Source organism: Corvus hawaiiensis, chromosome 26, assembly GCF_020740725.1.
Source record: "Corvus hawaiiensis isolate bCorHaw1 chromosome 26, bCorHaw1.pri.cur, whole genome shotgun sequence".
NCBI lineage: Eukaryota > Metazoa > Chordata > Aves > Passeriformes > Corvidae > Corvus > Corvus hawaiiensis.
The window spans coordinates 752,909-770,722 of record NC_063238.1 but is presented as its reverse complement, the minus strand read 5'-3'; the positions used below and the strand labels follow the sequence as shown (position 1 = coordinate 770,722).

Here is a 17,814-nt window from a genome sequence, read left to right as displayed (position 1 = left end):
ACTTTTCAGCAGTTTTTATCAGTAACCACACATTTGAGTCATTCTGACTCAGAGAGATGTCCTGCTCTCTGATGAAATCTTAAAAATTATATTCTGATTTGACAGAGAATCCTGTCTCTTAAATAACTAAAATACTTTACAGTTCACCCAGAAATTTCATTTAAGGATTAGTGAACCCTGTTTTGTCTATCATGAGTAATTTATCTCAATTTTGTCCACTCAGAAGTGATTTTATCTTAACAGAAATGAAAGCAAAAAGTTCCACTTTGGTCATTTAAGAGAATCTATTCAGTGAGTAATCTTGACATGAGCAGTGACTTAGTACTGAGGATTTTAAATCCAAATTAAGTCTCCCTCTTTCTTCTCATTACCATTTTTAGCTTATATCTCCAGCTCAGGAAAACTTTCATGAATATGCTGCTAATATTTGTAATTGCATTAGTATTCTAATATTCCATCAAAATAATTTCAAATGGAAATACATTGAACCACTTAGCAATATTTTGTAAGCTTTATTTCATTAAGGAGGAAGCTTCATTTATTAAGGAGGCTGTGGCATCTCTAATGGTACCATTATGTTTCAAAAGAATGTTTCTTCATACTTGGTTCATATTTATGCTCTTCTCCTTAACTTTTTTTTTTTTTGAATGATGGTTGCTTGCAAGTATGTGCAAAGCAGGCTTAGTGACAAGATTATGCCGCATGGTTTGCATGAAATATTTGGCTGAAGAATTTCTCTGGTTCCTTCCTGCATTCACAGTACTTTCTGTAACTGCAATGAGGAGTTGGACCACTTTTGTGGGGGTTTGGCTCTATGAAAAATCAACTGCTGTATCAACTTACCAGGAGAGATTGAGGGCATATGCCACACTACTGCAAACTAGGAGGTGGGAGCAGTTTGAGAGTTTAAAAATATGGTGTTATCTGCTTTGCCCAAAGTACTTCTGTACTCACAGTAAACTAAGCTGTTACTTCTGAACTGAATGTTTCAGGTAAGAAGTAAAAATGTAAGAATCATATCTATGAGAGCAACTGCAACAATTTACAAATGTTGAAGAAAAGGGAATGTGATGTTTTAATAATCTAACATTTTATAAAATTAAATAATAAATCTAGTCATTTTTCTACATAGGAAAGTTTAAAGTTCTCCCACTAAAATGCTTTTTAAAATTGTGTCTTTATTACTAGTACTGTTCATCACATTTTTGGATAGAGTCAAGAAATGGATTTAAACAATCAAAAAAGCTGAATGAGAAGAAAATACATCCTTTTCCAAGGATGTCCCAATAAGCATAATGAAAACTTCATTTTGTGCCTTGCACCAATTATTTTGTAGCCACAGTCATTATTTTCAAGTCATTAGCTTCATTAAACTAACTTTGCTTATGATTAGCTCTGTAAGTACAGTAATATCATACAGTTTACAAAGATCTGGAACTTTTTTCTAAAGCATGAAACATACATTAAAAAAAAATTCATTCATTGAATGGTAGTTTTTCAAGGAGCTAACTTTTAAATGGTTTTAGTCGGTGGTAAGAGATGGAAAGAGTGTCCCCTTGTGGATAGGAATATGAGGAAAAGTGATACTGTAACTCACTGAGAGCAGCAGTAACCCCGGGTATTTGGAGTCTCATTAGGAATTTGGCTAGAATCCTACCTTGCCCATGGCTCATAAATCAACACTCGAATGTACAAAATGCTATGGAGAGCCTTTTTATTTAAATTGGTTGGCCTGACAGACAGCAGAGGGTAAAGACTGAGCTAATGCAGCATCCTTCTTAACACCACCAGTCCAAGCTAACACGTAAATCTAACTGCTGCAGGCAGCTGCAGCACTGCTTGCATTTGAAGAAACCTATTTTGAGAAGGACAGCCTCAGAGCAGACAATGGGAGAAGGCTCCACAGCAAAGACAAAGCCTTATGGTGTATCTATTAAGCAGCGTGCTACCCACATGCATGCATCTGTCCAACCCGTGCTACAGCACCCATCCACAGGACACAGCACCATTGTCCTCGCTCCAGCAGCCGCCCTGACGGAGGGACCAGCGCAGGACTGATGCACATCTGGCTGGAGACACTCGTCTGTGCCTGCAGATGTTACATTATCTGTGTTAGACATGCCCATATGCACCATCGCCTCTGACCCATGAGAACTACCAGAAGATGCCAGCACCCCCTTCTTCCCTCGGATCTGGGAAAACCAATGGTAACTTCAAATTTCTGCATGGGAAAGCAGAACTTCATGGGGCTGCTGAGATAGCAGGGGATCTTTCTTGTAGGAAGCGTTCTGGTTTATGAAATCCAGTCCTTCCCTATTGCAGGCAGTTACAGGCCCCCTAAGTTCTTCTTGTTTTGCCTTTATTTAGAATTTTCTCCCAATTACCTCAATTGCAAGAGTTTTCTGAAATATCATTAGAACCCCCACAAATTTTGGCTTAGCCATATTCATGGTCGATGTGTATCTATTCATGATATTATTATTTATTTTACACAGCTTTTTTTGCCTTCTTACAGTTGAATACCTGGCAAAGAGTAACCATATTCCCTCCTAGCCTTTATTTTGTCAAACTAAGCAAGCCACATGCCTGCTGCTTTATTGTACAGGCCAGGCTGACAAAACACCTTCATACTGTGATGTGTCACCTGAAAGTATCCTGTGGGCTAAACTTTTTCCACCAACAGTTGCTCAAGAATGTATTCAGACTCATCAATACACAACCTTACTCTGTCCCTAATGGAAACACTTTAACTGATGCCTTCTTTTCTAGTGCTGGGTTTTGTACACAGTCACATCTCAGAGGTCACTCCTAAAAAGCCCACCTAACTCAGTAGTTGATTTCATCTGTTGTTTCCTACTCATTATTTCTCAGCTTGCAGCAGAAATTCTCATTTTTCCAGCAATGAAGGAAATTGCATTGAGTGAGAAACAAGTTTCTGACATCTTTTGGAGATTTTCAATCACAAAGTGCTAAAGGTTACCAAGTCCAATACTGGCAAGCTGAGATGCAGGTTGGTGTGAGGGGTGAAGGAGACATAAGCCTGAAATAATATTTGGCCTTTGGTAAGAGGACATTTGCGGAGTCACCATCCCTAGAAGTGTTTATGAAGATCTGGATCTGGTGCTGGTGACACGGTTTAGTGATTTAGGGGTTACACTGGCAGTGCTGGGTTGACGGTAGGACTGGATGATCCCAAAGGCCTCTTCCAACCTTGATGATCCTGATTCTGTAATCCTGATTCATGCTAGGTGGAGCTCACAGAGTCAAAAATTGTCCTCCACAAAAAGCAAGCATGTCACATCTACATCTCATACATAAACTGATCAGGTTGTTGCTTGGAGGGTTGAAGGTGACAATGTCAAATCCTGTGGGAAGTCATTGCAGGCCTAGATAGACACAAGTATTTGCAAACGTACATTAGCACTTTTCATTCAAATATATCCTGTTCCTAAATTTATGACACTGGATGAGTTCCATGTGCACACTGGCAAATGGCTATGGGCCTTATAATTTGGACAATGTGGGTAAAACCACCCAGACATATATTAAGCCTAAACTGCAGATATTTTGTTGTTGTTGTTTAGGGGGGCTTTTGTGTGTGTGTGTGTTACAGGTCACTTTGACTGTCAGATAACAACAAATTAAAAGAGGAAATTCTTAAAACCTGTTTCCTCTGCCTCTGACTTAACGCTAGGAAGCAATGTGAAACCAGACTGTTTATTTCTGTACTTCACGGAGGGAGAGTCATGGGGGTTGTAAAAGTTCCCCGCTTTCTCCCCGGTGATGAAACTTCTTGAAAAAACACGTGTATCTTTGCATAATTTCATAACGCCGGCTCCGGGCACTGGCTGGCGCGGCGCTGAGGAAGCTCCGGGCCCGCTCCCGCCCCGCCCCGGCGCGGCTCGGCCCGGCCCGGCCGCCACTCGGCGCCCGCCATGGCGGGGCTGGGAGCGGGGCTGGGCGGCGCGGCGGAGCCGCGGCCGCTGCTGGTGAAAATCGTGATGGCCGGAGAGTCCTGCGTGGGAAAGACCTCCATCGTGCGCAGGTACACGGAGCCCGCCGGCTCTCCCGCCACCTCCTACATGGCCACGATCGGTGAGTGCCCGCCGGCTCCGTGCGCCTCCGCCCGCCTGGCTGCCGCTCCTCTCCCTCCGCTCCCCGGTGCCCGCGGCTCACACACGCTCAGCTCAGTGCAGGGAGGTCTGACATCGCCCAGCCCGGCAGTGCCGCGCTGACAGCGCCGGTCTGGCCATGTCAGACCTCCCTGCGCTGAGCTGAGCGTGTGTGCAGCCGCGTCCAGCAGTTTAAACCTCTGCCGGAGTGTCAGGACACATGTCACACTGGCTCCGGAGCCTCTGCAAAGTGCTGGCTTGTTACACTGTCCTTGCTGTTCGTCTGGGCATTGGGAACCTACTCCTGTTGTAAGCTTGTGAAGACTTGTTTCTCACTGTTTCTTATTGCCTACTGAGGCCCTGCTGCCATACATCACTGCAGGTGCAGATAAAACAATACAGAATCCCAGATCAGCTAGGTTGGAAATGACCTCTGAGATCATCGAGTCCAGCCTGTGACCAAACACGGCCATGTCAGACAGACCATGCACTAAGTGCCGTGTCCAGTCTTAAACGCCTCCAGGGTGACTCCACCGCCTCCTTGGGCAGCCCATGCCAATGTCTAATAACCCTTTCTGGGAAGAAATTCTTTGTAATGTCCAGCCTAAACCTTCTCGTTCTTCTTGTCCTGTCACTTGTGTGTGTCACTTGGGAGAAGAGACCGATCCCCACCTGGCTACAGCCTCCTTTCAGGTACCAACCTCAAGGAGTTGTCAGATGTCAGTAAAATGCCCAGTTCATCAATATTTCAGGCTAGAAAGGGCTTAAACTTTATCATTTTAATGGTATAAAGGTATCTTCTACTGTAGTTAGTGATGTGCATGACAATTAAAGCAGAGCTGTTGCTATGATGGAAATAATTAACCCTGCCAGACCGTGCAGTTCTGCGCTGGCAGCACACGCTGCAGATGTGGGGTGGTGGGGAACTCCCCACTGCCTTGGCGCTGCAGGAGCGCAGTGCCACGGGGAGTGGCAGGGTGACTGTCCACATGCTGAAAACCTTGTCTCTGGCATGAAAATATATTATGTGAGTGCGGTGCTTTTGGAGATTTTGCTGTGGAGATTTTTACAAATTTTCATTCGGAAATTTAAATTTTTTCGAGTTTGTGAATATTTTAGAGTTTTAGAATATTTTATTTTATTTTATTTTATTTTATTTTATTTTATTTTATTTTAAAGAGAAAACTAAATTATGTCAGGAAATTGTGTATTCCTGCATTTGGAATATGCATGGTCCTTTTACACATCTTTCAGTGTGGGAGGAGTTGGCATAACAGAATTAAATACCAGACAGTAGCTGTGGCAGTAGTTGGTCCAGGGAATACTTAATGTACTTGAGATGACTTGACCTGTCCACATAAGAATGGCTGAACTTTAACTACTTTTTTTTTCTTGCCCTTTCTTGCAAAGCAGTTTCTGAAACCAGCACAGACGAAGAGGGAAGAGCACAACTAACAGTAAAGTCAGGAAACTGATCCTAATAATAGGCAACTTGTTGCCAGGCTTAGCAAGAAAGCCCAAAGAATGGCTATAAAAATAAACAACAGCTTTGTTGATGTGCTTTACATTGAGATTCCTGACCATGAAGTTATTATTTTGAGACATAATTTATTTTACTCCTGATTCAGACCACTGCAGACTCAAAAAACTTTTATATGGTGATGATATTAAGAATATATTTCCCAAGTTGTGACTTGAACTATTTCAAGGAATAGTGAAGATAATAGAGTTTTTATGGCAGTTTATGGACTAAGATTAATCCGTTTATTTTTATTGGTGACACCTATTATTGAGATATTTAAAAACTTTTTAAAAAAATATTTATCTGAAATGTAAAGAAATAATCCAAACATGGTATTTGTTACCTGAATGTGTTTTTAAAGTTATTTCTGAAATACTGTGTTCCATTCAATTCCATTTTACCACGTGTATTAGACTTTGAAAACAGGTGGGATTATGAGTGGTGTCTTCCAAAAGAGTAATGTTGGAAGTGGAAGATTCCTTCTTCATGGAGATAGCTGCAATGGAGAGGGTGCTCTGGAGGCTGTGGCTCCTAGTGGTGTAAAGAAAGGAGACACAATATAGTGTTCTGTGTTTGTGATGTCTTCTCCCTCATTGACACCGCCAAACAGATAACTGACACGATCAGAACAAGTAACTGTTTTTATCTGGATGTCTGTTTCATACAAGCTCAGTCAAATGAAACCTTCCTGTTGTACAGCCTATTAAATGCTCATGTGCTGTTAGGTTATTTTTCACCTTGCCTGTCCAGTTGAAATGGTGATTTGAGTGGAGGGAAGATTATCCTGGCGGTGCAGTCTTGCAACTTCCTGAGTTCCCTGACTCAGGGAAATCATGTGCCATCACCTTCCTTGATGGCAAAGGGTCATGGGCACAGAAGTTACAAGGTTGTTGAAAGTCTCATTGCTATGTCATCATGAATCACAGACTTTTGTTACTAGGAAATATCCTAGTGTTATTGCAGGGGAAAAAAACTGAACAAGCATTTTGTAGTAGGCTCCAGGAGTAGTGATCTTTTCTAAAATTACGTATTTTGTGAGAAAATGCAGAAAATACATCCACACTAAATTTTCATTGAAAGCTTTTAATGCAGCAGTTAAATACTCAAGGCTAAGTGCCCTTCCTCCTTTTGGATAAGTTATAAGCAGTTATAGTTTTCTAATTAAACCTATACACATCATAAGGTGGATGCATTGTATTATGAATATACTGTAAAGAATAAATGTTTTTGTTTAAACAATGACATTGCATATAAGGTCATAGAGAAGGTTTATGAACAAAAAACCCCCCTTGTATACCAGTGAACAGAATTGTGATCTCACAGGCTGTGAGGTTATTTTGCTGTATTATGGTGGCTGTGGTCCCGTAGCACATGTGTTTTCTGTGAGAAACATTTCTAAAGAGCTGTGAGTCCTCCCAAATCTGTCATAGTTGAAAGTGGTACAACTTCAACATTAGGATTAAAAAGCCTGTGTAGATTCCCTGAGATTTACTTTAGAAGGGAATGAAGTAACCAACAAAAATGAACCATATTGAAGGCAAGTGTGCCCTGTGTTAACAACACCAGTAGCAACCCACCTCTTAACTAATTCTTTTAAACAAAACTGGGTTTTCATGTCACTCTTACTTTCCTAATAAACATCCCTAGCAAACCAGGAATTATCAGTACCTGTGACTGCTCAGATACCGCTCTGCTTCAGACATTTCTTGACATGTTCAGAAAAGAATCTGTTGATTCAATGATGAAAGTAATGCACCAACAACTAGAAGGGGTTGTGTATGGGTAGGAGTAACAGTGGAAACTCAACCCACAACATGGCACTGGGCTCTTGCCCAGTTTGGCACAGGAGCTGATAGGAACTGCTTCCCTGTTTCTGGAGTTGAAGATGCTGTATGACGGGCAGTGGGCTGGGTAGAACCTGCACGGGGCATTCACCACCCTCTGTCCATGCTTTCACACTTGCATCCTGCTAAGCTACACAAACTTGCATTTGCTCCTGATAGACATATGCTTTTGAGCATTTTCTATCAGGAACCCACCAGCTCTGGGTGAAAAGTGTGCTGTAATTTTCCAGGCCAGCTGCAAAAGGCCTCTTTGAAGAGGACTTCTGCAGAGGGCCAAAGGGAGGGAAGAGAGGGCCATTTCAAAGCTGAATTACCCCGTGGCTGAGTATTTTTATGCTTTTTAGACCTAACTGTCTTTAAGGTGCCTCAGTCCTAATATGGGCATTATTTATTCTTTGTAATATAAAGAAAAGAAATTAATTTCATGGCTGTAAAAGTCAGAAATAACAACCAGAATTGGAACTTGCACTCAGCATCCCCCTTCTTGGTTTTATTTGACAGCTTAAAAGAAGCAAGTACATGCTGTTGCATTCCAATAACATTTATCTCAAGAGCTGTAATCAATGCTTGCTTTGTTATGTTGATCATGTTGTATACCAGGTAGGACTAAAAGTATCTGAAATCTGTGAGCTGTCTTTGGCATTGTGTATCTCATTTTTCTTTTCTGTCTTTCCAATTTGCTAAGTTTGCTGGAAATTTCATATAAAGACATGAACAATTCATGCATGCAGAACATATTGACTTCTTTTTTTCACTAACATTCATTGACCTTTTAGGTCAATAAATTTTGAAGTTGACTTAAGAAGTCAATATGCCTGATTTTAATTTAGATTAAGTTTTAGTCTGATTCAGCACTCTGCTTCCCTTTTTACAAATAATTTTTTTTAAAAAGAGCTTATAGCAATTTATTATTAAAAGGTATGTCAACTAAGAACTTTTTCCTGTAGTTCTGGGAATCCCTGTCTGGAACATAATTTTTTCGCTGTGTTCCTAATGCACCATATGGAAGTGATGTTCCAGCCTCCCGGTGTATACTCTGTCCTTCTCAACTGCTCCAACATCAATTGTAGAAAATGATACAGATAATTAAACAAAACTATGTGAATTTCAGGAACAAATGTTTTCCATTGCATTGGAATTTCACCTTACATGAGCAAATTTTACTTAAATTACATTTCCTTCTGACATTATTAATTCCATCAAGGAAGCTTTGTGTAATATTAATTACAGATACCAATTACATTATTTCATCTTTCCTTTTCATTGAAGCTTCAATGAAAATTCATCAAGTGAAGGACATGGTTATCATAATAATTTTTAAAATCCACCTCAACTCCCTTACCACATACACACAAAAAATGTTAATAGTATTGAAAGTGCATGTGAGTGCATGCATGTGAGCGTGTACTTGTTAAAATTTGGTGCACAATACATCTGTGAGTACAAAGGAAGGGAGCATTTCCTCTGTTGCATTTTTGGTTTGCTGCCATGGGTGCTTTCCTTTGATAAAGTAATTTGGCACGTTCTTACAGAAATCCAAACAGTGGTATTAACTTAAATTTTTTGTGATTTTTCAATCTGTCTGGTTATTTCAAATGACACTACTAGGGAAAAGGCACTGTCATTTTAAGTAGCTGTAGTTTGCTCTTATGGAATTTTGACCAAATAGTATCATCAGCTGTCACATTACTTTAACTTCACTTACTATAATTGACAGGAAGAGCCTAATTGTTTTTCAGTGGGGGGAAAAAAGCAATCAGAGAAATTATCAAACGGTATTTCAAACTTCAGCAATGAAGCAATAGGGGAAACTGGTTTACTATGTGAAAATATGTCACTCCTAAGATAGCAGCTGATAGCTGGCAGATTATAATTTTAAAACTGGAATTTCAACAGCTCATAAATCTAGGTATCATACAGCACATTTGAAGTACTAATTTGATGATTTAATAAAGGAAAACACTATAAATCATTAAAAAAAATCTTTGAGGAAAGATCTGTAGGATATGTAGAGACAACATTGTGCACTGATTTTAAGTGTTAATACTTGCTTTTAGCATTGACTTTCTGGATCTGATTTAGGCTGTAGAGCCAGCCCTCTTCATTTTGAATTAAATCCCACGTATGTTGATCTTTGCATTTAATGAGTACAGCCAATTCCTACTTGGGCTCATGTAACCCTGGATATTTTCTTTAGGGATTTGGAAATAAGGACAGAAAAATTGTGTTGCACATGTGACAGCTTTGTAAGCATTTGTACTTTCCCAATAATATCTGCCATGGTCTTGAAAATCCCTACTATATTTGCACAATGTACTATTGTGCACATGCCGTGAAACTGCTGTCACATCTCTTGCTGATCCATGGTAATGCTTACTTGTAGGTTCAAGTATCTGCACCTTTGCTTCGACCTGCCCCTTCTTTGCTTGGTACTGGCATTGCTTTGTATTGTATTTGTGCAATGTATTGGCGCATAGTTGCTTTCAGCACTGAGTAATTTCCTTTTGCATCTTCCATTTTGAATGTATATGGTTGGCTAGTTATTCTTTCTATGGTATTGTTCCTTTTCACTTTCTGTTTGAAATTGCATGATACTAGAGCTGAGAAACAATCTTCAAAGGGAATCCATGTTATTATGAGAAATGTTACAGGTTTTCCTTTTTTCTTCTAGGCATTGATTTTAAAGTAAAGCCAGTAATGTTTAATGATACAAGAGTGAAGCTTCAAATATGGTAAGTTTTAATTAGTATCACAAAGAAAGCCAACTAAATTGCATTATGACATGAAAAATCTCATCTACTTTTAATTGTGTGTCTTCATAGTGCGCAGGTGCTCCTACTAGGTCATTTTAAAATTTGAATTTAGCCTAGGAGAGTACATTTTTTTCAGTAACTAATGTAAGTTAAAAAGAGGATTCTCACTGGGTTGCTTTAACAATAAAACTTGCAGCATACAAACAAATGCAGATCTATGATCCATATGAAGTATATTTAATTATATAGGAACATGGAGGAAAGTGACGAAGCAAGAAGATGTTACATTTCATTACCCATCAAATGTATGTTCAAAAGGGTCACCAGGAGAAATGACTTTTGGTAAGATGAATCTTTGGGAATGTACACTATTTTTTGGTTTGGTTTAGTTTTTCTAAAGGGTATGTAGGGCTTCTGACATCTGGCTCTCCAGACATCTAATACAGAAGATTATCTCTATTTACCACTATTTCACTTCTCAAGGAGTAAATCTGTACATGAATTATCTGACCGGTGTTGGATCTGCAGTTATTCCATCTCAGGCTTTAACACAAAAGTATTACAGGGTTGTTTCCAGCTTTCTTAAGGCGTAATTCATAGAATCATAGAATGTGCTGAGTTGGAAGGACCCATCAGGATCATTGAGTCTGACTTCTGGCCTTGCACAGGACACCAAGAATGACACCATGTACCTGAGAACATTATCCAAACGCTTCTTGAACTCTGTCAGGCTTGGTGCTGTGACCACTTCCCTGGGGAGCCTGTTCCAGTGCCCAAACACCCTCTGGGTGAAGAACCTTTTCCTAATATCCAACCTACCTGCCCCCGACTCAGCTTCAGGCCATGTCCTCAAGTCCTATCACTGTTCTTGAGAGTGAAGAGATTAGTGTCTGTCCCTCTGATTCCCCTTCTGAGGAAGTTGTAGACTGCAAAAAGGTCTCCCTTCAGTCTCCTCTTCTCCAGGCTGAACAAACCAAGTGACCTCAGCCACTCCTTGTATGGCTTCCCCTGTTCTCATGGGCCTCCTTTGGAGGATCTCTAAGAGCTTAATGTCTTATTTATACTGTGGCATCCAGACCTGCCCCCAGCACTCGAGGTGAGGCTGCCCCAGTGCAGAGCAGAGCAGGACAATCCCCTCCCTTGCCCGGCTGCCGATGCTGTGTCTGATGCCCCCCAGGACAGGGCTGGCCCTCCTGGCTGCCAGGGCACGGCTGACTCATGTTCAACTTGCCAGTGGCCAGGACCCCCAGGTCCCTTTCTGCAGCCCTGCTTTCCAACATCTCATTCCCCAGTCTGTACACACAACCAGGACTGCCCTGTCCCAGGTGCAGAATCCAGCACTTGCCCTTGTTAAACTTCACGCAGTTGGTGACAGCCCAGTCCTCTGATTTGTGGAACGCTCTCTGCAGGGCCTGTCTGCTCTGGAGGGAGTCAGCAGCTCCACCCAATTTAGTATCTTTGGCAAACTTACTTATTATCACTTCAAGTCCTGCATCCAGGTGGATAATGAAGATGTTGAAGAGAGCTGGGCTGAGGATGGAGCCCTGTAGAACCCCATTAGTGACTGGATGCCAGCCTGATGTCACCCCATTCACTGCTGATGTAACCCTTTGTGCCTGACCTGTGAGCCAGTTGCTCACCCATCACTCACCATGGTTATCCAGCTGTGTGCTGGACATTTGATCTGGAAGGTACTGTGAGAGACAATATCAAAAGCTTTGCTGAAGTTCAACGAGATCATATCTATTGGCTTTCCTAGATCAACTAGATGGATTACCATGTTATAGAAGGAAATCATGTTCAACAAGTAGGACTTTGCCCTCATGAAGTTGTGCCGGCTGTGACCGATGAGTGTGTTGTCCTCCAGGTGTTTTTCACTATCTCCCAGAATAATATTTTTCATTATTTTACTGGGCACTGAAGTGAGACTGATAGGCCTGTAGTTTGCAGGGTCTTGCCCTTCCTGAAAACTGTGACAACTTTACCCAGCTTCCACTCAGCTGAGACCTCTCAGGACTCCCAAGACTACTCAAAAGCAGAGCAAGGCTTTGCAATGACATCAGCCACCTTTTTGAGAATCCTCAGATCAATCCCATTAGTCCTCATAGATTTGTAGGAATCCAGCTGGAGAAGCAGATCCCACACAATTTCAGGGTCAACTGGGAGTTGATCATTCTCACAGCCATGATCCTCCAGCTCAGGGCACTGAGAACCCCTTGGTCTGTCATCCATGTTGAAGACAGAGGCAAAGAATTTGTTAAACACCTCTGCCTTGTCCGTGTCCCTGTTGGTGAGGTGACCATCCTCATCCTGTAACAGGCTGATGTTATTTCTACACTGCCTTTTGCCATTCATATATTGGAAAAAACTTTTTACTGTCTCCCAGGTTTCTGGCAACTTCAACTCCAGTGTAGCTTTGGCCAGACAGATTTTCTCCCTACAGTGGCAAACAGCATCTCTGTATTCTTCCCATGTCATCTGACTTTGCTTCCACTGGGCGTGCACCTTCCTTATTTATCTTATTTCCCATCAGGTTTCACTTACACAAATGATGTCAAGTCTCTGGGACTAGGCCAAAGCTTGGAGCTTATCTCATTTGTTCTTCTTGCTTGGTGTGTTAGTGTAGAAACGTTTCAGGTGTGGTACTTTGTAGCCAACGTCTCCTGAGGCAGATTGAGGGATCCCATTTGTGTTTGTTTCCTAAAGTTTTGGCATTGTGTGTAGGAATCTCTGTGTCTGTATTTTATGGCTTTTTCCCAAAACCTGTCTTCCACCTAAACCAGGTTGCTGTTTGTGTCACAGTTTACAAAGGGGTTGTCGGAATATGGGGATGTCATCTGACATCTGATTTTTTTAATCACCTGAGTTGTTTATATAAAAAAGGAATGGTGGGCTTGACATTACTCTCTGTTTTCAGCCACTGGCTTAGCTTCCCTAGTAGGGCTGAATTAGTCAGAATAGATTTCCAGTGTATTTCTTTTACTGCTGTATCTGGCATCCAGATTTTCTCTCATCCCTATTTTTTTTTGTTCCTTTCATGTTAAGAGTACATAATTTAAAATTTGGACAATACTCCTTAAAGTGAAATAATCTTTCTTGGCGATTCTGCAGTTTGATCATCTCTTTTTTGTTTGCTTGGTTGTGTGTGTGTGATTTGTTACAATTTCTTTCAGGGATACTGCTGGCCAGGAACGATTCCATACACTTAGTACCAGCTATTTCCGTGGTGCACAAGGCTTTGTTCTCGTATATGACATCACAAATCTGAAGAGTTTTCAAAGTATAACAGTCTGGATGAACGACATATATGAGGTAAATATATCTGTCAGTGGTTGATCTCTTAGTGGAGGTAGTTAATGTGTCATTTTAAATGCATGAGATGTGTTCTTGTTCCTGTATGTTTCTAACCAGAATTTCTTGCATTTAACTCAGCACACAGTATGATAGTAGAATTACTGTCATCTGAAACTGGAACATGGTGTATATGTAGACAAGCCCATGGTGATGGAGGAATGTTTTCTGAAGTACTTCTAAAACACAGCTTCCAGTCCAGCTTTGTGCATGCTGAGTTATGGTGCTCTTGTCACTGCTGTGGCTATGCATAGATGAATCTCCATGAGCTCATCCTCGGATTTTAATTAGATTCCATATCAAAATTCCGTATCATAGCCAGTGATTTCCCTTTGCTAATTTCATTACTTCAGTGTAGTTACCTCATCCCAAGATCAAAGGGATTAAATACCATCTTTGTCCTTGCTGGATAGTCCTTGAGAGAATGGTTTCAAGAGGGAGGAAGTGGGATGGGAAGTTGTTTGGTTAGCTCAGCTGCTCGTGGTGCTGCAGCCAGAAATACGTGCTTTCATGTGACATAGGAAGTGATTCAACAGCACATGGCTGCCAGACGGGGTATGTGTTCCCACTGGAGCTTGTCAGAGCCCTCTGTCGTTCACTCTGACTTCCTAATGTGGTAGAGAACTAACACAGCTAAAGAAGTTGGGTGGTTTTTCTGCTCCATCAGTGAGTTTAAGAGGCCCATAGAAGGTCTGACCCTTACTGGAGTTGGAGCAAGGTAAATTGGTAGGAGTAGGAAGGCCAGAAGAAGAATGTGTGGGAACAATGTGAAGGGAGGGAGGAGTGGGCAAGCCCTTAGACATGAGATCATTCAGCTGCGTGTAATCCTATATTCCAAGTCTTTTTGCTGGGTCTCTCTTGATGTCTTCTCAATTAGACAGAGGCAAGGCAGTTTTAGAATGGAATAGTTCAGCTGTAAGGGACCTTCAGTGATAATCTAGTCCAGCTGCCCAACCACTTAAGCGCTGACCAAAAGTTAAATTATGTTATTAAGAGCATTGTCCAGATACCTCTTAATTTGGCTTGGGGAACTGACCATCTCCCTAGGAAGCCTGTTGCAGTGTTTGACCACCCGCTCAGTAAAGAAATGCTTCCCAATGTCCAATCTGAATCTCCGTGGCACAGCTTTGAGCCACTCCCACGTGTCCTGTCTCTCGATACCAGGGAAAAGAGATCAGTACCGTTCTCTCTACTTTCCCTCCTCAGGAGGCTGGGGGAGCAGTGAGATTGCTCCTCAGCAGTAGCACAGCAGCTTGTAGTTAGCATGCTTGTGGAAGTTAGTGTAGGAACACAAGCAAGGTAGTGCTCTTTGTTGATTAAAATCAAGTAAACTTTCAAGCAGGTTTTTTAATACTCTTATGATTTGGTGGGGATATGACATGATGGATAGGAGAGTCCATCTTGGGGAAGGGGGCTTGAAATAAAACCATCGAATGCATTATTTTCTCTCTTCACAGCTTCAGTATACAGCTGAATTAATGAACTACACGTGATCATATATTCAATAATAGCTACATGGGATATCTTATATCATTGGTAAAACATTACATTCACATTATCTCACTATTAAAACCATTACTCTGGTGACCTCGTACATCATTACTCTTGACCTTAGAGTTGTCTTAGAAGTCTTAGTGGCAACAGAGCCTAACTGCAGTTAACATGTTACAAAGGAGATTCCATGACACAATATTCTTACTGGCTTGTATGCACACACTTTAAGCTAACACATCTGTTTTATTATTTTGTTAAGCAAAGCATGCGCCCTTCTTCTGTTGGCCACACAAAAGTCACAGCTGGATATGCCACTGGTTGTACAATTTCATGGTTAACAAAGATTTAGCTCAGCAAACAGTATGATAGCAGGTTTACTGTTACCTGAAACTGAAAATGTAAATTATCTGCGTATATCCATTTATATCTATCTATCTATCTATCTAAATTTTGACATAAAATACTGGTCTGTCTTCACACTGGCTCCAAAGGGGTTGTTTTGTCCTGTTGTCTTTAATTAGATCAACGGGGTGATTGATTCAGTGGGCTACAATGCACAACCATAAACACCAAGAAGGTGTCAGGGCTGTAATGGCTAGGGTGGAGGGAAGGATGGGACTAGCTCCTATGGCCACCACACAGGCTAAGATGTGCTTTAGTCAATCAGGAAATAACACCTGCACAAACCTGCTCTCCGTTTGTGATATTTAAAAGCTTTCTTGTAAATGTACTCAAGCTGTTAATACTTAGACTATTAACCCTTGAAGGTACTTTGTTAAAGTTTAAAAAATGGAAAAATAATCTAAAACAATTTCTAGGAATGTAAATTGCATGATTGATTGTACCAATCTCAAAACTAGCAATTAGTGTTGTAATAGAGCTAGATAGTAATAAAAAATTTAATTTAGTCCTAGTGGGATATCAATTTCTGAAGTGTCTTGGTGAAAATATATGGGGCCATTCATTGCAAAAGAAATGTTTTTAAGCAATAACAAAACACAGGGCATTTCATGAAAATTAATTACTTCCTGGAGGTCGGTGACATTCCTTGCATTTGCTTTGGTCTGTGAATGCAAACCAGTATTTAATTCCCCAAAAATGCCCAGAATAAAAGTGACTGTTGCTACAGCACCATTTAAAATATGCAAGTGGAGAAAAAATAAATAAGTTTTTAAAAGGGAAGCAGAGAGAATACAGGTTTCACTAAATACCAGACTAATAGGTAATGTAAAGCTTGCACATGAACCAATCAAACAGAAATTTTGAGGCAATTCAGTTATTACATTATGCTCTCATTTTTTGGTTCTTTGCACATAAATATTTTAAACAGAAAGTTTTTTAGAAGTCTGTTCAGTGTGCTAAGCCATTTTTGCAACAGTTGAAAATAACAATCCAAGCAATTTAGCATGCTTAAAAACTCCCATTGATTTTATAAAAACTGGCCAGTCAGTGCAATTACAATCAGATTACCAGTAATGTCTCATTATATTTCAGTTATTTTAAGTGTGGAATACAGCAGCTTCATTATTAAAAATTAATTATTGTCCAAGGAAGTTCAAGACACAAATATGCTGCCATATCTGTATTGCTGTAAAATTTGAATTCAGAACTAGAGGAGATTAAGGAACATGACTGTACTTTTCAAAAGCTTGCTAGAAAAATATACTCACTCACAGATTAATATCTGAGGGCATTGTTGTCAAGTCCAGTATAGGGATATTGGATTTGTAATGCATTCATTAGGAGCATGATAATTGCAGGAAGATAACTTTAGAACCTGAAACCATTCTTTATTTGTAGGATTGCAGGTTATGTTCAATTTATTAAAGTGTTCCTCTTGTCTGCTGACATGGCTTTTAGCTACTGCATGCACCTGTTCTGAAAGGCTGATGCTGTTTGGCCTTTGAAAATTAAATACAAGCAGCTGTGTAACAAATCCATTTGCAGAAAGCAGCTATTTCCAGGATGTTTTGAACAAGATTCCAACTAACATTCGCAAAAAGTTCCTCACAATAGAGTGTTCAAATGCTCAAATAGGTGCCCAGAGAGGATGACTTCAAGGAGACACCTAAAAGTCCATTCAACAGCGCCTTGAGCAGCCTGACCAGATTTTGAAGTTGGGCCACCTTTGAGCAGGGATTAGACCAGCTGTCTTCCAGAAGTCCTTGCCAACCTAAATCACTCCATTTTTCACACATGGCATCTGGGTCTCCAGAAGTTGTTGAGATAGATGGTAGGTCCTTGTTTACTTCCAAATACCTTGGAAGTAAACTATTAAACTGGTTTTAATAGTGCTAGTCTCCTGGTGTGGCCATGCAGGTGGCGTTACCAGGTCCTAACAATTCTCTCTGTGCTAGAAGTTTTCTGCCATCTCAGAATTTTCTGCGTGGAGAAGATAATTTTCTTTACTTGTGCAAGTCTTGGTGACAGTAGTGTTGTTGAAGTGTTGTTGAAGTTTACAGTTTAGTGTTGTTGAAGTACATTAATCTTCTATTTGTCCTCCCTGAAGAAGTGACCCCTCAGCCAGGACATGAACTGTATGGATTGTTGAGTTGCTGCCATTTCTACATAATGCTCTTTTTTGATTTGGTTCTTCTGGTGTGTTTGGGAGACTGGACTGTCTTTAAGTGTTTCTGCATCATACTTAAATAAAAGCAGCATAAGAAACTGCTTCACAAATGTAAATTAGTTTGACTTGAAACTCTTCTGAGTTTTTCTTGCTCAGATGGGAAAGGTTG

The 17,814-nt window shown here is 40.6% G+C and overlaps 1 protein-coding gene across 2 annotated transcripts in view; it reads left to right on the top strand.

The window, feature by feature from the left end:
- Nucleotides 1-3,912: 3,912 nt before the first annotated feature.
- Nucleotides 3,913-17,814, top strand: part of LOC125317301 (ras-related protein Rab-10-like) — a 32,788-nt gene continuing 18,886 nt past the window's right edge. For both annotated transcript variants that reach the window (XM_048287060.1, XM_048287059.1), the window contains exons 1-3: nt 3,913-4,095; nt 10,150-10,210; nt 13,405-13,543. In XM_048287060.1, coding sequence (XP_048143017.1) covers nt 3,936-4,095; nt 10,150-10,210; nt 13,405-13,543 — 360 coding nt within the window. In that variant the 5' untranslated portion in view covers nt 3,913-3,935. The remainder of the gene's footprint in view (nt 4,096-10,149; nt 10,211-13,404; nt 13,544-17,814) is intronic.